The sequence below is a fragment of the Urocampus carinirostris genome, chromosome 1, assembly GCF_059441175.1.
Source record: "Urocampus carinirostris isolate Australia breed hairy pipefish chromosome 1, RoL_Ucar_1.0, whole genome shotgun sequence".
Lineage (NCBI taxonomy): Eukaryota > Metazoa > Chordata > Actinopteri > Syngnathiformes > Syngnathidae > Urocampus > Urocampus carinirostris.
Window position 1 is genome coordinate 12,160,170 of NC_142349.1, and position 23,020 is coordinate 12,183,189.

At 38.6% G+C, this 23,020-nt stretch overlaps 1 protein-coding gene across 1 annotated transcript in view; it reads right to left on the reverse strand.

Annotated features, from left to right (window-relative positions):
• insra (insulin receptor a) overlaps positions 1–21,017 on the reverse strand; it is a 79,795-nt gene extending 58,778 nt beyond the window's left edge. Inside the window, exon 1 of the mRNA XM_088326842.1 lies at positions 20,003–21,017. Within this exon, the coding sequence (XP_088182968.1) occupies positions 20,003–20,090 (88 nt within the window). The 5' untranslated portion in view covers positions 20,091–21,017. The remainder of the gene's footprint in view (positions 1–20,002) is intronic.
• Between the last annotated feature and the right edge of the window lie 2,003 nt (positions 21,018–23,020).

Here is a 23,020-nt window from a genome sequence, read left to right on the forward strand (position 1 = left end):
TAAACGACCTGATTTTTTTATTTTTAGACGTTCATGTTATCGTAATCTTCCGTTCGAAAGATTACGATAACGCGAACGTACGATTAGCCTGGGTTAGCTTTAGTTTACGTTAAACATTCAACGTAAACATTCAGGGTGTTGGAACGGATTAAAACGATTTACATTATTTTTGATGGGAAAAAAGATTTTGGTGATCGAACAAATCGGTTTTCGAACAGGGTTCTGGAACGGATTATGGTCGAGAACCGAGGTTCCACTGTAATACAAAACGCTTGCATTGTGCTGCAAAGTTAGGGAAAATGTCATGTCATCTTTCAAACATCTGTAGGTGTTTTAGCAATTGACATAGGGAAATAAAGAAATCAACATTACAATCAGCACAATATGTATTTAAACCCTTAGAACTATACATAATGTTTATTTATTAGTAAAAATATGTAATAATAATGATATTAATAATAATAAAATAGGGATTTACTAAATATAGGAATCAAAGTGGCGCCGCCGCAAGCGGCAGCCTTGCCAACAGCTCCGTTATATCGCACTTTTTGTGATTTATCGTTTTTATTGTCTGCTTCTATCTTCTGTGTTTTTCGTCCCGTTTGACAAGTACACTTTGGATTACTTTCTATCCTATGGACCTGGGTTTGCTGTGTTTTACGGAAACGTGGCTCACGTCTACCATCCCGGACGCTAACGTGGAGCTACCCGGAGCTAACCGGCTTCATCGCTGTTAGACAGAGACACGAAAGCCTGCGGGAAGCGGAGAGGAGGTGGACTCGCTAACACGAGGTGGTGTATCCCTGGGCACAAAGATATCCATCTGCCGCAGCGACGTCGAACTTTTGGACTAGCGTGTGACGTCATCCACTCCGCTAAACTACAACAAGCGCCCCGAGGGCATCATGTTAATCTGTTAATAAACAACAGGGGAGACTGCTGGAAGTGTGAATTTCCCTACGGGGATGAATAAAGTATCTATCTGTCTATCTATAATTGTATTTTCTTAAAACAACAACCCATGATAACCATTTATCAACATTGTTATAATATATAATTGGTGTTAATAACTGGACCATAAGTTAAAAAGCTTCTTTTACACCCTGGACAGCCTTCCTATTTAGAGTAAAAATAAGAAGAGTGGTATTCATGCAATACCGTTGACCAATGCTGTGGCTTACTGGAAGTGACCAATGACTTGGGCAAGATGTCTGTTACGGAAAAGAGGGAGAGCATAATACATCTCTTGGTAATTACAGGGAATATTTCACCATAAAATATGTGGCTATTTCTCCAGCTGTAATTAAGAGGAGATTTTGTCTAGGAATTCCGTTTCTGGCACTGGTTCACTGTCAACCATGAAGCAGTTTTTGGCCGCTTCAAAAAAGATTTGCAAAGCTCTGATGTCATCTTTAGTTGATAACAAGAGGCAAATGGCCCAGAGAGATGGAAAATAAATTCACATTACCATAATTAAAATACTGTGTTAGACAACAGGAGAAGAACTTCAAATGCTGTTAATCGTAATTCGTAAGATAATTGACTTTCACTTCCGTGAACAAATAGCCACTAAGGGCACTCGTCACGAAACATTAACAAACTTCCCAGGTATCAGCTAACCTGTATGTCCAGGTTTCCTACATGTTTGCAATTTAGAAAATCCATCTACAATCTTAAGACGAGATGGACCCGTGTGGTAGCAGACTTGCTGATGGTAACATGAATTGGCTGCAAAAAAGCTTAGAGTATGGCTTACAACAAAGATAGTCCAATCACCAGGTCAAATTAATGTTGCACGCACGTAGTTAACCTGACAAAACTGGCCTTTTCTCATAGTGGATAAAGCCTTAGGCATCCAAATTGTTCTTCATAATGCTCTATTAGCTGTGCAAGTGTAACTTGGGACATTGCAGGGTCAGCTTATAGTTTATCGGTGTACAGCTGGAGGCATGCAGCTGTGGATTTGTTTACAGAGCCCGCCACTGTTTTAGCAAGTTATAAAGGGTCAACCAGTCGGCCATAAGTTGGAGAAAGGTGTGACTTTCTATAAGGATCTCGTTTGAAACTTTCTCTTACATGATAGTACAATTCAGGGGTAAGATCTTAAGCGCAAGCCAAAACTCGACTCAAATTCCGGGCTAAGTCGGACCTAAAAGGGAAAGCATTACGTTCTGGTCAGACTGGGCCTGTTTCTTGCTGCCTTTTCTCTATCACCTACCAGTCATTGTTCTTTTTTGTCTTTCAGCCTCTCTCTCTTTTAAAGTGGTGCGCTACATTTATGAAGACGTACTTCTCGAAGGACGCCTTCCCGTCAACGTTTAAAGATTTTGTCAATCATACTCGGTTTATGCAACCTCTGCAGACACAGAAATTGTATTTTATATATGTTGGCCTGGAGGTGGATGGGCACCTGTACAACCCTAGTTGGTAAGGGAGCCAACCAACCAACCACATTATATATATATAATATTTCATTTATTTTATTTTATTGTTTTTATTTTTATGTTCGAAATAAAGTTTTCATTCATTCATTCATATATATTCCATTGCACAAAACTGAATATATGTACCTTGTGACTTATTTTGTTTTTGTTGTTGTTAAATATTATTGCATCGTTTTCATCGCACTATTGTAACGATGCACTATTCTTTTAAATTCAACTTTAAGTATACCTTAGGCAAGTTTCTGAGCACTACTTTGTATTTTTGTTTCTCTAGTCATACTGATAATCTTTTATCTTTTTCATCTCATCTCATTTCATCAGCTGCACCGCTTATCCTCAGTAGGGTCGCGGGGATGCTGGAGCCCATCCCAGCAATCATCAGGCAGTGGGCAGGGGACACCCTGGACTGGTTGCCAGCCAATCGCAGGGCACACGGGGACAGACAACTCACTCGCTCAGTCACACCTAGGGACAATTTGGACCGGCCACTTCACCTGAAATGCATGTTTTTGGAATGTGGGAGGAAACCGGAGTGCCCGGAGGAAACCCACGCATATTCTCCTTAAAGTCTTTATTACATGGTTACCCTGGAGTGCCTTACAATTGCCTTACAAGTGCCTTACCCTCGTTGCGTACAATGTTTTACGATGTTGATATCAATAACAATAAAGACAATTCAAATTTAAATATAAAAAAGGTAAATGTTTATACAGTCTTTCCTCCAGAGTGCGCACAGATACAAATTTTGGGTTTGCTCACGGCTTGGTCCTAAAAACCAAGTTAATTGGTCAGGCTTGGGCTGGGTCGGGCTCGATTTTTTAGCCCTTATCTTACTTCTAGTGCAATTTACCAGACAAACAGAATTACTTACAAACTTTCAGACTGCCAATTAATGTAACTAGTTTTAAAAGCCAAATAAAGGATAGTTTAGGATCACTTTTTTCAGTTAATGCAGTTTCGAGGTGAGAATGACACTAAATAGTATTTGTTCATGCCATAAATTTAAAAATATTTTAGAACAAAAATATATGAGAGATAAAATAAGGACTTGGTACAAAGGACTTAATCCAAATGCATGCACTTATAATTGGATAGGGTGCAACAAGATCTCTTCAAACTTTAAAACATGTAAAGGAGCAAACTGGTTGCAACAAGAATTAAGAGCCTCTAACAGCTCATGAGTGATTGGACGAATGTACAATAGGAGGGGACGCTAGTGCTCGTAAAGTTTGCACCGAGTGACCCGGCGCAGGAGGCGAGTGGTAGTCATCACTTCTATCAGTGCTCACTTTCAGCTGAGACAATATTTTCAGGAATGGACCATCTAAGCCATTGATATCTAAGCTCACGAGAAACGGGAACACGTTGGCCCGAATGTACTAGTGGGGAATTTTAGCGAAAGTGTGAGTGGGTCCATGTGCGAACATTTATTCACAACTACTGCCAGTGCTCGTAAATCGAAAAAGACGCCCGCCAAAGGCACAAAATGGCTGCAATGCAGGTTGTGGCAACGTGACCCGCATGGAGCAAAAACAAAAAGAAAACTCTGACACGATAGAACAACAAATCCATTTTTACTGTCACACAAGTGTGAAAGATTAACCACCGCGCAATAAAACAAAAATAAAACAAGAAACCATTCACTTGTTGATGACATAATACAACTCTGCTATGATGTGTTCAAACTAGGTAGAGTGAGACATTTTTAAATACCTAATGCTGCATGTTACAAATGTAAAATACGTATTTATTTTTTCTTTTGAAAACAATTTTTATAAACTTGCTATTTAGCCTTCCATAATTGACAAAATTAAAAAAAAATTGGTAATTCAGTCCTGTGTAGGATACACCTCAAAAATTGACTTTATATATGTATAGAAATAAACGTTTTTATCATGCACCAGATTTAAGGAGCTGTAGAGAATTTAGAATTTTTTTACTTGTGGCTGCCATTTCCTGGCTTATGTCATCATTGCAACCTCTGTCAAACTGTTTATGATGCGTGTGCAAGGACCTACATTTTTTAGATAATCCACAAAAATTAATTTTGCAGATATTTTATTATTTATCTCTACACCCACTCCAGCGTTCTTCACGGTGTGTGGGGGTCTGCCAATACAGTTTACCTGTATTATGCAGGGATCAGAATGGAGATTTTCATTTTCAGCTGAAATAGCCAGGGTCCAGGGGCCGCAGGCCCCGGCCAGGTCCAGGGCGGAGCCTGGTGGGGGGCTCAGTGGGGCGAAGCCCCCCTGAAGCCAACAGCATTTATCTTATTTGCTATGTGAAAATTGCACTAGAATGAATTAAATCCAACAAAACAGAAACCATGTATTTTTTTCAGTTTTAAGATGTTTAAAACAATTGGGGGATTACAATGTTACAACCATCACCATTGTTGTTGTGTTTTGATGATGAAGATGGACCTTGTATTTAGCTACTAATCAACAATATATATGAAAATATATACCTTAATAACCATTCATCATTAATTTGAAAATAGAATGCACAAACTGAACATGCTTAAAGAAAATACATGTCAGTCTGTGACAGTCTTCTCCAGCCATGACCACTTAAATTTATTCTTGATTCCTTTATCAATCTCGGAGACAAAAGCCTCGTCTTCTTTTCTTAGTATTTTCATATTTACTTTTTCAAACACTCATTTCACCGTTTGAAAAGACCGGAAGGAGCGCCATGTTTGAGAAAGCCAATGCTCTGAACAAAAGCTCCGCTGATTAGTTATCAGCGAACCTATCGACCAATCGTAGGAGTCGATCTATTTGTTGTGTGTTATAGATCTAATGCGCTGCGCTTCTTTTTGCCGATTTTTCGCGATCTCTAACTGCTAACTTGGGGTGATGAAACAGTCACGTATCATACCTCACCCCCTCCAAAATATTTTCTCATCGAATTTAGACGATTTACGGGAATGACCTTTGGGGTTCAAAAACAGCGGAAATCCGCGGATCCGCGGAAAATTCTGATCCCTGATTATGTGGACCTGAACAATGCACTCAACTGCGTCCCTTGGGGAGCCCTGTTAGACGAGCTTCGGGAGTATGGGGTACTGGATGGTTTCAGGCCGTTCAGTCAAAGTACGATCAATGTCAGAGTTTCGTCGGCATTGCTGGCAGAACGTCGTATTTGTTACCAATGATACCCTTTGTCACAGAGGGGGCCGGTTTGCTTCAGAGGTGCAATGTCTTATCATTGCACCACTACTTTTAGCAGATTGTGAGTTGCTGTTGCTTGCTCAGGCTTCAATTCTCACCACAATGATAGACAGCAGAGTGTCAGGTGACTGGGATGAAGATCTGCAATTCAATCTGAGAAGAAAAGGTTGGTATGCCCTGTCCAGGTCAGGGATGAGATCATGCCCCAAGTGGAGGAGTTCAAGTATCTCAGGTTGTTGTTCAAGTGTGAGGGCAGGATGCAACGAGAGATCAACAGGTGGATTGTTGCAGCGACTGGATCAGATGCCTCTCTGGTGAGGTGTTCTGGGCACAACCAGGCACCAGGAGGCCCAGAGGATGACCTGGTAAACGAAGGAGGGACTATGTCTCTCAGCTGGACTGGAAACGCTTCAGGTTTCCGTCAAATAAGTTAGAGAAAAGCTCTGTAGACAGGGAGGTCTGGGTTTCCGTACTATGGCTGATTCCCCGCGACCCGACCTCGGATAACCGATTGGATGGATGCGTGGATGTTTTACAAGAAAGCAACGATGAAATTAATAAAGAAAAATTTACAAAGTGACAATTTAATAATTAACACTTCAATAAACAATTAAAAACAGTCCAGACAATGAACAAACAAAAAGAATTTTAAAAATAAGTGGTTTTTTTATATTACTTTAAAGATATGCAGTGTTCTGTATCCCAGTCTGTGCAGGCAAAGTTAAAATAATGCCCCATTTCTGTATGAAAAAGTTTTCATAGTTGTAACGAAAGTCGTCTATTCATTCATTTTTATACTAAACATCTCCTTGTAATTGTTTAAAGGTGGGGTGCGTCGTTTGAGGTGTTCTTAAAAAAGTTTAAACCTTAAAAAAAATTTATATTCAGCAGGAGAAGTGGAAGATCGAAAAGGAACTGGGCCAACAACATTAAGGAATGGACTGGTGCCAACTTTTCCACGACTCAAGAACACGCCAGGGACCGTCAACAGTGGAGAAGGCTGTGCAGAGTTGTGCCCCAATGACCTGTGCGGTTAAGGGATCCGTGAACCCTGAACCGTGACGAGTTAACAATACCCAACTGAGTTCAAGGAGCCCTAATGCTTTATTTTCCACAGCGCCGATCAATTTTTCCATTTTTTCTTCTTTTTTTTTCTTCGCAAAGGTATTCGGGGCAGAACACGTTAGGTCGGAGGCATGTGGAGTGCTGGAGAGTGACGTCCTGATTATCCCTGTGGGTTTTTTTTCAATGTGTTGGTGTAGCATGAAAATGGTAAAAAAAAAAGAAAATGCCTGCTTTAAGTAGAGTACAAACGCCAACCCAAACCCCAAGAAAGACAAAAAAGGGGAGTTTATTCAAGCACATCCAAGAAATGCATGTACTTGCACAAGCATCATGAGTAAGTTGACTGAGGCTGCAATAATAAGCCAGGAGGAGGCTGGGGATAATCAAAAAAGTTCCAAATTCAGTAGAGCTCCTTTAATGAAACATTTTAAGCTAGGAGATAATATCTAATACGATCTGATCAGAACAGAACACCTGATGGTATATTTGTCATTACCGGTACATTAAAACACGATGTCTTTGCCTAAAAAAAAAACATCATCACAAAAAATTTAAATACCAGAGAAATATCCAGCTACATTGGAGTTTAGCCTTTAACCATTAACTAAGGAGGCTTTTACATGAGTTTATGAGTTCAAGCCAATTCATACAATGACTAGCATGAGGAAATATATGAAATGGGCCGGACAAGTTGGGTGGACTCAATACTCTTTTTCAGAAATTAGTTTTGAACCCATATTTGGCACACAGAAAACCATGCTTGACAACCTTTGATGATTCTCAAATGAATATTTATTGTGGGTGCACATGGTCAGTGGGATATCAGATTAAACAACAGAAAAATCACTCTGATAATCAATTTGAGAAGATCATGAGTGACAACACCAATTTTCCGCTTAAGGACCACAACATTACACCAACAAAAGATTCCTTAGACGAGGCGGCGGACCTAGAACGCCATTTAACAAAGGCAATTGAAAAACAAAGCTCTTGGCAGTAGTGACGAGAATCATCAATGAGCCATCAGCAAGAGCTGAACTGTAGAAGGGGTTAAAAGTACAAAGAAAAGCAGGTCACAAGACTAGGCTACATATAGACGTACTCAAGTATGGAACTTGTCAGTGTCGCTAATGCCTGTGCACAACTTATCATTCCTTTATTTACAATGCAGGAGAGCCATTTTGATCTAACAGGGGCGTGTGGATGGCTGGCAAAGTAACAGGTTGTTAGGCTGGTGTTGCGCATATGGGGCCCCCTGAGAGGCCCCAATAATGCGAGAGCACAAACAGTGTGAAGTGATTGCGACACTTCCTCTTTCAGGGTTTCACTGTTCTTTGCTTTCCGTAGTCAGCGAGATTCTTACAATAACATGAGGAAATCATCTTTACCAATTTGTGGCAACCATAGAAGTCAGAGCTTGTTTTGCTTGTCAAGTAGCTTTCTACTTCACAGTTCCCGATAAGTTTGATAAATAATGCTCGTCAGTGTTTTAACAATTGACAACCATATTTCCTGGACTAATAATTAGGCTTACACTCGGTGGCGATGTATACTTTTTTTTCCCCCTACCTCGGCCAAAATATAAGGTACACCCGGGGTTCATTTTAGGTGTTTTCATATTCCACAGAAAGACATTAGAGGGCACTCGACTAGACTTACAGGTGGCAAGGGACTGACTTAAATGCCACAGCGCGGTTTTACATTTTTCGGCCATACCGAAACTCATGTTTTTCTTTCAGGAAGGAATAAGGAAGAGAAGAATTGACAATGTAAAAAATATCACACTACATATGCGGACATGTTCTTCCCTTAGAATGGGATGGCTACAAGAATAGTGGGGGGTGGTGGGTTGAGTGGGATAGTGGCTTTTAGGGGGAGGCTCAGGCCAATCTGGTCTTTAAGCAACAGTCCTTATTGTTCGACTTATATTGCGGAGTGACTTTGGTTGCATGCAATTAATAATTGGACAAACATTTGTTGATAAGCTGAATACAGTACACGTCTGAGTGGGGATTACGATCATTGCTCTCCGAAGAAGCTGCAGAGAATTTAATTATGTAAATTGTAACTATATTTCAATTTTAACTTCAAATGGTAAATAATATTTAGTAATTTTCCCCTAACATAAAATTGATGAACCATTTTCATTACAGCAAGGGAAATGGCATTATTCTTCTTATGTTAATATTTTTGCATTGTTTTTTATAAGAAAAATGATATAATCTCTCATATTGCATATACAAAATGCATCATTAAATACAATATAAAGAAAAGAAACATATTTTGCTCCAATTAAATTGACAGAGCTCCACGTTTTGTTGATAAACTTGTGGATTTCCACTAAACACATATGCTAATTTTTTTAACAAATAATCATCATGAAAGAAATTTTGTCCAGCTTTCATTCATAGTTTACCTCACTGTTTTTGCTGTCTGTACTTCTAAACATTTTTATCCAAAGCAATTTCTTGAGTCATCACACTGACAGATCCATTGTATGATACGCCTGCTTTTCGAAAGATATTACTTTTACATGCCAAGGTGCTTAATTTATTTTCCAAATGTAAAGATTCCTTTGTCCAAATCACTTTTTGTATGAGAAGGGCGGTTTATAATAATTTGAAATGTTTAACCCCAATTCTGCAATAAAACCTTTTGGAATGAACAAGTGCATGTACACATCTATCAGCACTGCAAATAATTGTCTGTGAGATGGATTTAGAAAAGGCCAGCTAACGCTCTTTAACGTAATGAACCTCAATTAATTTCATGTTTAATAAGGCCCAAATAAAAACGTTCCACAGTGCTTTGATCAGAAACAGAAACGTAACATAAGACTTACGACCTAACTGACTTACGTCCATCTTTACTTACGACAAGTGCATTTTTTTTAGCGAGTGCTCATTTTTTCAAACACATTGTTATTTTTTCAAGCAGATTCTTATTTTCACCAGATGATCTTCATTGTTTGTAATTCAATGCCTGGTACCAAACCGTGTAGCAGCACAGCAACTCCTATGACAACTTTAGCAGCTAGCTGGCACACTACACTCAGCACAGTATTTTTATAGTGTCTTGGCAGCAGATGGCACCATTATAACGGATTTATGAGCAGTTGGTCGGAACCAATCCCTGGTCAAAAATCAACTCTCCCTTATTTTATTTGTTCTAATCTGTTGGTCCCCAAGGAAAATTGTGTGCATAGTTCCGGAGCAAAGGTGTGAATTTCAACAGTTTCGAAAACATTTCAAGTTTCAACATAGTGGTTAAGAAAGCACTGTCCATTTTTTGAGATAGAAATTCACGCTTTTCACCAAGAATACAAGTCTTTTCTTTCTGCAAGCCTTTCTTCCTAGTTACTATATACTTGACAGGGTACTAAAGCAATTTCTTTCTCCGAAGCTGCTGTATAAATACTGAGAATGCAGACCACTAGCCTGTTCAGTGTGTTGTCTTACTGCATTTGTACTATCAAAAGCTTAAACTGTATATGGCAAATATTCTGACTCGTACCGGTAGTCCGTTACGTCATTTTCTTTATTCTATGTCATGCGTTGATTTACTCTTATATGTACCTTTTTAAAGGTATTTGATAATTTTAATTACCATGCAAACTTTAGCAGCGACTAATTGGCATATGTCGATCAATATATGAATGCTTTTTTGATGCAATTTTACTCAGTAATAAGTGGCAAAATGACTGCTTAGTTGGACAAAAATGGGATTTTCCACCCGAAGCGCATGCCAAATTTAAAAAGCCAATAATTTGACAGAGAAAAGTGCAGCAATGGCCATGCCATTAAGTTATGGCAAGTCCTTGCAAATATTTAGTCATTCAAAAAGTTATTTTTTGAGGTTGCATCTGAAGGGGAAGACACAGAATGTTACCAGCCTTTACTGGGGACTGAGTTTAAACACCTGAGACGATCTACCCCCATCCCCAATCTGTATCTCCACCATAATCCCCACCCTCCCAGTGGTGAAAGCAATTCTCACTTACTTTGTCATCATCTAAAGGGGTTAAGCAGTAGCTGCCTTGTAAAAACCACACCAAGGACATGGTGATGTATCACCTTTGTACATTTAAAGAGTAATTAGTCCACCAGTTAGCTAAACCAAATTTCTGTTGTATATATTAATTCTTATTTTGCATGATTAGAAATGACCTTTGCCTGTTTCTGGGGAATGTACAAGGTGAATGATTTTAGGGTTTGATGATGCTGTCAACAAAGTGTTGATTTAACAACATGCTTTTTTACTGCAACAGGTATTTACAGTGGTGCCCAACAGGCCTGGCCACATTACAATGACAAGCAGTTTTTTTTCCGTTTGTGTCGTAGATTTAGGGCAAGATTAAAACATAAAATTGAATTCAAAATTGAAGGGAAAAGCAAAAAAACTAAGTGAGTGAATCTTTATGAGTTTTGAATTTTCTGGTGAAAATAAATAAGACTTTATATCAAACCTTCCTTTTGTGTTATGGTCGCCACCAGCCAATTTTTGATTTTTTTATGCATACAAAAAAACAAATTCATTTGTTGATTGGATCACGGCTTTTTGACTTTGTCAGGAGTGTTTTTTAACAAAACAAAAATGTCACTATATTATAAAAATCTGTATTTAAAATTGTTCTATTTGTATTGCTATGGTCAGTTTTGACCCAGCTATAAAAACAAGATAATAAAACACTAGCTACTGACAAAATGGAAATCATATGTGGACTGAACATATTGCGCCTCAAGTGCAAGTAATAGTTTTGCAAAAAAAAAAAAAAACACACTAAAATATGCATCTTAACAGATAATAGCATACACATGTGAGTTCTTCCACACAGACTTATTATAAATTTGTTATTTATTTGTTTTGGAACAGGTAATCAATCTTTGGCCTTCGTGGCTTTACTGTTTGGTTTTACAAATTTATATTTTCTGTTTCGACCTGTTGTGCCTTTTATTTTATATTTGTATTAAAGTTTTATTTCTGAAAAAAAAATCTTTTGCCTTGCTCTTGAAGTAAATACTCATAACTAAAAACCGGCTCTAACATAATGGATGTTATTTGGGTTAATACTATTGAAATGACAAAAAAACACAAGTTAAGGAGGTGTGTTGTAATACCCTTAAGTAATAAGTAACAAAACAACCAATTATCTGTTTAGATGATTATTTTGAGGTTCATTCTAACATTTTTCAGTATTGAAATTGAGGGGTATACTGGGGGAGAAAATGTCAAAAAACCCACAAAAAAAGACAAAAAAACCCCCACAATATTTTCATGGATAAGGAAGCATAGCAAGTTAACCAAGAGAAAAGGAAAATAAATTAAGTTGTATCGTTGTTTTTAGTGTATTTTACAATTGATTTAAGACACGGGACGCCACCGACCTGCTAAAATGGTGCATGTTACTGAAAAACTATCACAAGAGGAGGGTTTAAATGTTTTCTTATGTGCTTGTCATAGGCATCCATTAGAGTTAAGATCAGGCCTAAAAAACCAGACCAGCCCGACCCAACTCACGGGTATATAAGCCCTAACCCAACCGAACCCGACCAATTCACTTCATCTGAGGGGCCGAGCCTGAAGTAAACCCGAATATTTACTTTGGCCCTGTGCGTACGTCAGCGCCGAAGTGTCCATTTCAGCTGAAGTACTCAGCTTCGGGTTTACTTGGAGCAGTCCCTCAAATTAAGTGTGCACATCAAAGTGCAGCCCCGAAGTCTGCGTTTCGGCTTAAGTACTCAGCTTCGGGTTGAGTCCCTCAAATCAAGTGTACACTTTGAAGTGCAGCGCTGAAATGAACACTTTGGCGCAGAAGTGCGCATGTCGGCAAACTGCAGCAAAATGAAAGTGAACGAAATGGCACCAAAATAGTAAAAACTTTAGCCAAAAAGCAGAAAGAAGGCTTGTAAAGGTTGTAAGCTATTGGCGAGAAGCGGAAATGACTGACGTAAGCCATGTAGAGGTGGAAAGAGGAAGCGGCGCACCTTTTACTGTGACACCAAGGATGAAAATTTCTTTGGATTTCAATTAATAGTTTGGTAAGAATGCTCTTTATGATAAGAGTAATCTGAATACTATAACTTTGGCGCCAAAGTGCACATTTTGGCGCCGAACTGCAGCGCCGAAGTGTGTTACTCAAGTGAAAGTACTGTTACTGCAGAAAGATTTTACTCAAGTAGAAGTAAAAAGCAGTCATCTAAATAATCATTTGAGTTAAAGGAGGTACATGCTGTGTAAATCATCAACAAAGGGAAAAAAAACAAAGGACAAAAAAAAGTGGTGAGATAGAACCGGCCTGACTTAATCGGCCCAAGATCTTACCTCTAGTATACACACAACATTAATGGAATCCAACTAAGAATTATTATTCGTGGACCAATTGAGTAAAGTTGGATTATATACCAATAGACGACATCCTGCCCAGAAAAGCAAATTGTTTAATTCATGCACTTTAAAAGGTTATCGAAACCTTAAAGCATCACACTATTTTACAAAGTCAGAAAAACAAAACAAAAGTAGAATGACCAGCTAAAGGGCCGATTATCCGCTGGCTTTCTCTGACTTCATAGCAAGGAGGGGCGACAACGACAAGATTTTGTTTACGGACATATACAGACAATAAGTGGCCGACCTTTGTGCCTTTTTAGATGCACGAGGCTTCGGCTGCGACTTACAACATTGTCAATACACACTTGCGGCCAAAACAACACTGCTTTACATCAATGTATGATTGGCAATACATTTCAAGCACTGCAGTATTTTAGATACTGTAACTATAGCTTTAATGCAGCAACAGATCTTTCTTTCTTGAAGAATTATTTCAATCCATAAATGTAATGCATATAAAACATAGACGGACCACTTGCGGACTACTGAGATTCACTCTGTTTCAGGTAGGGCTGCAACGATGAGTCGATGTTGTCGGCAAAAAGCAAGCATAGAAATAGTCGACAATGAATTTAAATGTCGAGTTTTGTCGCCAGACATAATTTACCAACAGGGAGAAGAATCTCTTCATGAATATGATCTATGCCAGGGGTCAGCAACCTATGGCACACAAGCCATATGTCGCTCTTTATATGAGTACGTATGGCTCGGAGAGAAAATCGATTGCATGCAAATTTTCTGCACGTAGTTCCAAATTTGAATGCGCTAAGCAAAGCAAACAAACTCTGGATTTCTGGGCAGTATTGTCCAGTATATATAGGGAACATTTTATACTACAGTTTACAGGCAAGGTGTTACACCAAAAAAAACGTGTTTTGGCTTTACACCGCTGAGGAATTCTTTAAATGGAAATTCAATAAATATTCCGTGATCACTGTTGAGACACCTTGTGATTAAAATCCACTCAGTTAGGGTGAGCGGTAGGGATGCGTGGACCTATGCAAAGAGCGCAAGCGGTCCCTTCTGTATCTCGCCTTGCGCCGTTGGCACCAAAAGTACAGTAAATACGTCGGGATCCTTGTTTGCAGAATTTTGTGACATTTTTTTCAGAATAACCGATTGCACCTTGTTTTTAAACCATTACTTATGAAAGAAATGAAGGTCAAAATGAGCCTCAACAATCTTAAGTAATTGCCGGTAGGAGACAAATTTAAAGTGGTATATTTGTTGACATTTGGGACACAAGCTCTGGCATTATTTTTATTTTAAAAATTATCAAATCCTCAAATGTCACACAGTGAAATAAAATGTGCTAAAGAATAATCTTTTGTCCGGAGGGCGGGTCCAGCGGTTTGGTTGAATGTCGTGTCAAAATATATTGTGTGGCTCTTTCCAAAAATAAAATCAAAATATGTCGCTTTTATGGCTCCGAGTCAGAAAGGTTCCTGACCCCTGATCTATGCTGAGAGTTGTGCATGCGCAAAAGTCAATAGTGTCTCTGTCTCGGGTCGGTAACATAAACATACAGAAATGGCGGCGTCAACATCCACAACACTTACCAAAACTGGCCATTAAGAAGACTACTGGCAAATTTTGCAAAGAAGACCCTGTGTATCATGGCCGTAGATCGATGACGTACAAACATTTGAAGAGCATGTCAGATAGTTGAACAGAACGGAGTCTGACTCACAATACAGTTTTGATGACAAGTATTGTACATTTTAGATGCGTATATTTTGCTTTTGGCCTAGAGAGGGATGGGTGCCACCAGGCTATACTTGCCCAAGACAAACCACAGGAAATGGTGCTCCTACGACCCTAATGCTTAAGGGATCTAACCAACCAACCAATATTTCACTCTACTACCAGACTGTGTTGGACAAACGCATTTGAAATGAATGAATGAATGAATGAAAACTTTATTTCAAACAATAAAATAAAAACAGAACAAAACAATAACTGAACAACAATATAATGTTACATAATATGTTCGAAAAGGGGTAGTAAGAAGCAGATGCTTATATTCCCTACCCCTTCATCTTCCCTATTAAATACACCAATGATAACAAAAATAGTAATAATATTAATAATAACGGTTATGATATAACAATAGCAACAATAACAACAAAGTTAACCATAGTTCTAGACGCACTATTCCCAATCTCTCGTATCACTCATACCCCATTTTCTTCATCTCTGTATTCCGCCAGTAAGGATTTTTTTATATTTAAATTTGAACAAGTGAGGAGTTGGACATTGTTTGATCTCATCTTGTAAATTGTTCCAAAGTTTGACTCCACACACAGACACACACATACTTTTCCTGGTTGTTCTCACTTTTGGGATTATGAATTTACTACAGCCCCTTAAGTTATAAGTTCCCTCTTTCCGAATGAATCATTTATGGATGTTTTCTGGCACTATGTTTTTGTTGACCTTAAATAGCAGTTGTGCAGTGAAAAATTTTACTAAATCATCCAATTTTAGTAATTTGGACTGCAGGTATGAAATATGAGTATGATCTCGATATCCTACCCTGTGTATGGTTCTAATTGCACGTTTTTGGCGGATAAAAAGAGGCTGTAGTGAACTTTTGTAATTATTGCCCCAGACTTCTGCACAATATGTTAAGTATGGAAGAACAAGAGAACAATATAATAAATACAATGCATTACAGTTTAAAATCTATTTGGCTTTATTAATTATGGAAATGCTTTTAGATACTTTAGTTTGTATGTGTCTGATGTGTGAATGCATGCAGTCCATTAAACAAACATCAGTTGTGGTTTACAGGGATACAACATGTTAACTTGTTTTTAATTTTTTATTAATTTACCTGTCCCAAAAAATGGACAGAGGTTTATTTCTGGATTTATGTCTCAACTGACCGAGCACTTTGCCCAATTGGTTAAGGACGTACATTTTTATCTTACTTTTGTAAAAATCTGGAGAATGTTCTATAAAATATGTATTTTTTCCACTGCACCAATTGATTGTGTTTATTATCATTTGCTATTAACCGATTATTTAACTAATCGTTTCAATCATTGGTGACTGGTCATCTATTAAAAATGCCGTTAGTTGCAGCCCTAGTGTTATGGTATCACTTCCTTGAGTTTTACAGTACGAACAATGATGTACCTCTGATGCTGTGGAGTCAGTTATTCTTCCAAACACAAACCACAACAATCTCTAGAAGAGCCTACCATAGCATTTTTTTTTAGGTTCATAACACAAAGTGGTGGAAAGTTTGCACCTTCTAGGATCCACCAAACATAAGAAATGGGATGCATTTATATTTCACCCAAACACATCCAACTAATTAGAATTATTAGCACTCAATTCTCAACTGTTATTTTGTTCGCATATGGAAAATATTTGCTTTTGTTTGTGTTGTGAATGAAATAGGTCACATTCAAAGTAGGCGTTCTTAAATGATTTATGTTTGGTGTCAATATTTTACTATTCATCACAAAAACGTGGCATCAGATGTGATGGATCACTCTTGTGGTCTTTACAATCCTCATGCAAATTACACCCGCACCAGGATTATGCTACACGGCTCTGGTGATCCTTTTACCTTAAAATTGATAGTTGATAAGTCAGGAAAAAGAAGGAAAATTTATATTATTTATGTACATATGCCACTGTCCTTAAGCCTCCTGAATTGTCACTCTTCAAGAGACCCCCAAAGCGGCACACTTGTTTAACCATTAATACGTTAAAATCAAAGAGACAAGGCCTTTTCCGCTACTAAGATTGGCCAGTAACTAAGGAAAATGGCACTCATACAACAAATGACTTATCTAAAGGAGTAATCCGTTGAATGATTTGCATTTTAATGAACAATTTTTGGATATATATATATATATATATATATATATATATAAATGAACTATATGCATTCTAACAGGTTTTTTTTTCTTAAAATAAATTGATGGTAATGTGCCAATTTTTACTTAGCAATCATTTTGGCCACCTAGTCTATGTTAAATTGGCTCTCTTTAAATCAAGTGAACTGTTTCCAACAAAGATCAATGGTCCCTAGAGCCAACCAATAGGGCAAAAGAATAAGAACAATAATTAAAGAACCCAACTGATTAAAAATGTATTAAAAAAAAAAACACTCAAGTGATTCAAATAAATGTCAAATATGTCAACCCTTCCATCATAAGGAATCCACTTTGGGTTACTATCCCGTCAATGTATAAGTTTATCCCATATTTAAGATGTTTATTTGATACTTAAAATGGTTTATTCTGTGTAACAATTTTCCATTTGGGCTCGGATCCCAGTCATAACAGTCACTGGTAACAGGCAACAACGTCATCATCCGTTGATAATATTGTGACAATACATTCGCAAATGTTTTCCTCAAACAAGCATTTATTTGGTAAAAATAAAATGATCTTTGTTTTTATTCTTCATAGTATGCCTGATTGTGAGTAAATAGTGGCCATGTTGTGTTTCTAGAGTTTATTATAGTTTATTATGGGCAATCGCAATAGTTAAAAATGTAAAAGTTTTCATATTCTTATAGTATTTCTGCTGTGGAATGTTTGAAGAAGGGGTTTTTGGAGTATTTTTTTTACTAGTTTCTTTGTTAGATTTTTCAAAAGTATTTCTGCAGGTGTATTTTTCTAGTAGATTTTTTTGTTGTATTTCGGTAGTATTACTGTAGAAGTACGTCTCTAGTAATTTTGGTAATAATTCTGTAGCCGGATTCCAGTACTACTTCCGCAGTAGGATTGTCTAAGTAGGATTTTTGTACTATGACTGTAATTGTTTATTTGTGCAATTTCTGTGGTAGGATTTATTTTAGTATTTCTGCAGTCGATCTTTTGTAGTATTTATTTAGTAGAATTTTTATAGTATATTTGTACAATTTCTGTAGTAAGATCCTTGAATTATTGCTGGAGAAGTATATTATTATTATTATTATTATTATAGTATTCTAGTAGTGATTGTGCATTAGTATTTTGGCAATAGTTCTGTAGTAGGATTCTTGCAGTACCGGATCTCTTTAATATTCTTGCAGTATTTATATGGTAGATTTTTTTTCTTAATATTACCATAGTAACTTAGAAAGATGCTGATAAAAGAATGGTTTGTGCTCTTTAGTTAGTAAATGAACTTGTTAACACGTTGTTTTTATTCTCCATAGACTTTCTTGCTGGGACTAAATCATGCCTGTCAACCTGTATGTTTTTGCCATACAAAGTACGTTTATTATGCATTTTAAGACGTGCAGTGTTCATTTTACCTCTGAAAAATGATGAGTCCCGGGGACTCGCATGCTCAAAAATCTATGGGTCCCAACAGAGATCTATGAGTCCCCAAAATTTAGTGTTATCGAGGTTGAAATTGTAAATCGGTGACAAATTTATAATAAAAATCTATATATTCATTCAGTTTTAATCATCAAATTAGTAATTCATTATCTGCATAAAATTATTGTTGGTAATATACCAATTAAAGGGATAACCACAAATCTGTCTTTTTTTTCATTTTCTCCTTTTATACCTACTTTTTTCTTAACTTACATTACATTATTATACAACATAATAATTCGTAATATAATGCATCAAAGCAAGTGAGCCGTTTGAGAGCCGGCTCTCTTGAATGAGTTCAGCCGAAAAAGCCGGTTCTCTAAAAAGAGACTGACTTTTCACCACACAACTCGAGATCAGCGTGCAGACGAAAACTCGAACCGCGAGACCAAAACAACATCTGCCGGATCTGCCTGACGAAAAGTTTGAAGTGCGGTAAATCTTTGTATAAAAAAAAATGTAATAATAATAATAATAATAATAATTTCCTTGTATTGTCATTCTGTGTAACAATGTACACAGAACGAAATGGGTAATAATGACAATTTTGTGTCAAAAAAGTTGCGTCCTGGGGATGCACGTTGATTTGAGACTATGCGTCCTCAGCAGAAATGATGCGTCTAGGAGGCAGGGACGCGGGCAAACGAGAACACTGGACGTGTATGACGTACAAGAAAATCTGTACAGAAAAACACAAATTTGTCAATTATGGGTACCATCCGGTATACACAGACTATCACGAAACGGCAAATCAAGTCAAAGGAGTTCGCCGCGGTAGCCTCTATCTCTGTAGTTTTTTTTTTTCGTTGCAAACGAAGCGAGCGGTTTGATGCTACTGTGCGCATGCGTCTGCCGCCTTGGATTTCACGTGGTAGTTGTGTAGTGAAAGGAAGTCTGTCTCTTTTTAGAGAACCAGCTTTTTTCGGCTCAACTCATTGAAGAGAGCCGGCTGTCAAACGGCTAACTTGCTTTGATGCATTATATTACAATTCATTATTGTTGTATAAAGAAGTTAAGAAAGAAAGGAAGTATACGATGAGAAAATGAAAAAAGACAGGTTTGTGGCTATCCCTTAAATCAGTATACAGTATTACCAATAATAATTTAATGCAGAAAATGAATTAATAATTTGACTAAGAAAATGTATCATTCTACTTAATTATATTTGCATGTATTTTTTCCTTCTACAGTGAACGTCCAAGCTAATTAATTTTGGGACTTTTTTTTAATAATAAACCTCATTCATGTCGAGCAACTCAGGATCTCACAACAAAATGTTAATTCACAATATATATGATATAACGAAACACATGTACAATATAACATGTTAAACTACATACATAAACACTTTTGAAAAAAAAGATATGGTGTAAGATTATTTTGTATTCTGTAAGGGAAAATACGACCGTTTGTAAGGGCATGGAGCCGTGGAGGTCGACAGGTATGTTACTTAGTGAATAAACTTGTTGACACGTTGTTTTTATTCTCCATAGATTTTCTTGCCGTGACTAAATAGGCGCCACGCTGTGCTCGTAAAGTGTATTAGTTAATAGGGGAGCAAGTGGGTGAGGTTGACAGGTATTGAAAAGGCGTTACTTACTCTCCGCGGTGGTGGTGGCGATGCAGGCAGCGGCCAAAACAAAAGCCAAAGTCCGGAGCCACATAACTGACTTTGGCTGGCACTTCATCCGAAAATCTGTTGCAAAATTCCGCGAGTAATCCTTCTTGTGACGAGGGAGGGGGGCACGAGAAGGAAAAGGGCGTTGGGGGGGTGGGGGGTCGGAGATTCTTGTCACGCGGTGTTTTCTTTTTCAGGAAAATATTTTGCTTTTGCGGCGTGGGCCAGCAGGTAAACAAGAAGGAATCGACGCCATCCCGGAAGTCAGCCGGATGAACGAGTCCGACGTGTTCACCCTCCGCTCCAACGGAGTCTTCCTCCGGTTTGTGGCGTCTCCAAAACGACTTCACCTGGCGGCTAACGTTAGCCACCTGGAGCTATCTAGCTAGCTGTCAAAAGTAGACCAAGCCCACCAGCCAGGCCACACAAAAAAGTTTTTCTTGTCGATACCCAAAAGCTACAAATAATCAACAAAAATCACTACCGGGTTCACAAAATGTCAAACATATAAACAAAAATGGATTCTTTTCTGTAATCCCGTACTGTGTGGTCGCTGAAAGTCCAGGTCGCTGGAAACACGCGTGGCGTTACGTTCACGTGACTTTGGGAAAAAATCGCCACGAATACGCGTCAAATGTGAGCCAGCACATAGCAATACATATTGTCCATAAAGTGCCTTGAATCTTCCAGATGGGGAATTGACCCACGGCGTTGAGATTGACTAGAAATGTGCAGCTCCACGCGGCAGCAAGTGAGATCCACGATTGTTTGCTTTTCACGTTAGCGTCACATCATCCAGTAGCGTTGCTCGTGGAATAAAAGGGTAAGCGCGCCAGCACTCGAACCGAGGTCCTCTTTGTTCGATGACTATTTGGAGATTTCTTTATACTTTTAAATCCCGTTCGTTCTTATTGCACAAAGAGAGGTAGATCGAAGGTCTGTCTTCCAGGCTGTGTCTCCCTTTCCCCTTCTTCTTCTCCCAGGCTGTAAACAAACGCTGCCAAGGGAAGTAGACGGGCTGCGGGAGAAACACGGACTGGAGTTTGGGGGGGATTACGTGGAGAATTTACAATAAAGTCAAGTAGTAAAAAAACAGAAAAGGGAGGACGAATAATAATAATTATAATCAATGTCATATTTTAATCATCCTGAGAATCGAAAATGTTCCAAGTATGTCAAAAAGACTATTTGTGGGACACTCCATACCATGGTTCTCCAACCTGAGAGCTTTTTGCTACATATTAGGGCCCGGTACACAGCCGTTTGCGTCTGTATCGCGGGTAAAATTTTGCGGGTTTTTTTTTTGCCCGTGGTTGCCCGCGATGGAAAATGCGCAAAATTGGCCAACCCGCTGTTCATCGGTGGTATGCCCGCAAAACAGACGCCGGCGACTGTTCCGCTTCCTCATCGCGTCATTTCCGCGTCATTTTCTCGTGTGGACCACGGGTATAAAAGCTGCCTAGCCGGCGTTATGCCGAGAAATGCATCCTTGCCGAGATTGCTACTACAACCACTTTTACCTCGTTTTATCTCACTTTTATATCACTTTTAGGGAATTTAATGGCGAACATATAACCAAAACCATTTCGTCTTTGTATTTGTTGTGAATGTAATCGAACGGTAATGCACGCCGTATACAAATCACTTTTGAGCAGGTAACATGTTTATTTTGCCTTTTTCTATTCAAATCGCTCGTATTGAAACTGTTATGCACTCTACCATAAAGCTTATTTCTGCATAATAAGCTTTACGGCAGAGTGCATAACAGTTTTTAAAAGTGATTTATGTACGGTGTGCATTACCGTTCGATTACGTTCACAACAAAAACAAAGACGGAATGGTTTATGTTGTATTACATTCCCAACAAATGCAAGACGAAGTGGATTTGGTTATATGTTCGCCAATACATTCCCTAAAAGTGATATAAAAGTGAGATAAAACGAGGTAAAAGTGGTTGTAGTAGCGAGGGGATGCAAATCTCGGCAGGGATGCATTTCTCGGCATAACACTGGGCCGTAGAAATCATAACCGCTCAAGACACAGTCCCGTGAAGATCAAGATTTCAAGCTATGGCACCGAAGAAGCCAATATGTTATTATTGTAATAGTTTTTTATTTTTATTTTATGATCTTGTTATGAAATGAAAGGAAATGTCAAGAAATAAAAATGGATTAAGACGAGGTCACTACGGTGACGGGGATCCATGTCCACCCCTTGACGTTTCGAGCACAACTGACGTGTGCTCGGCAAATCGCGCTGTACATACGCGGAGAAAGGCGTTTGACCGTCACACGCGTAACGCGCTAATTTCACGTAATAACACCGCGATACAGGCGCAGAACACGCTATGACCGTGCTCCACCCACGATTACCCGCTGAAATTTCGCGTCCTACCCATGTGTAACCACGCCCTGGCCTCGGCCAGAGCACGTCGTTCCGCGTCATTTCCGCGTCATTACCTCATGTGCCGCCCGCGGTTAACACGTGGTCTAAAGTTTTGAGCAGCTCAAAACTTTTTCGCGCGGCCATCCGCGTGTGAATTTCCGACCGCGTGTAAAGCACTGCTGTATCTCGTCTATATGGCGATCTCAAAGCGTCCAGCATCGTCTGCTTCACGGGCAGAAATTTCTGGCCGTGAATCAGCCTCGATACGCCCGTGAAAGGCTTGGTGACCGGGCCCTAAAGTTTTGAGCAGCGCAAAACTTTTTCGCGCTGCCAAACGCGTGTGAATTTCCGACCACGTGTAAAGCACTGCTGTGTCTCGTCTGTATGGCGATCTCAAAGCGTCCAACAGCGTCTGCTTCACAGGCAGAAATTTCTGGCCGTGATTCAGACGCAAACGGCTGTGTGACCGGGCCCTTAGTGCTAAAAACACTTAGTATGATATACATTTTATAAATAATAACTTATCTTGTATACTTACTACTATACTATGTTGTGACTATGTAATTACCAGGTTAATTCTTGGGAGTAAGAGGGAGAGAGTGATAGAAAGGGAAA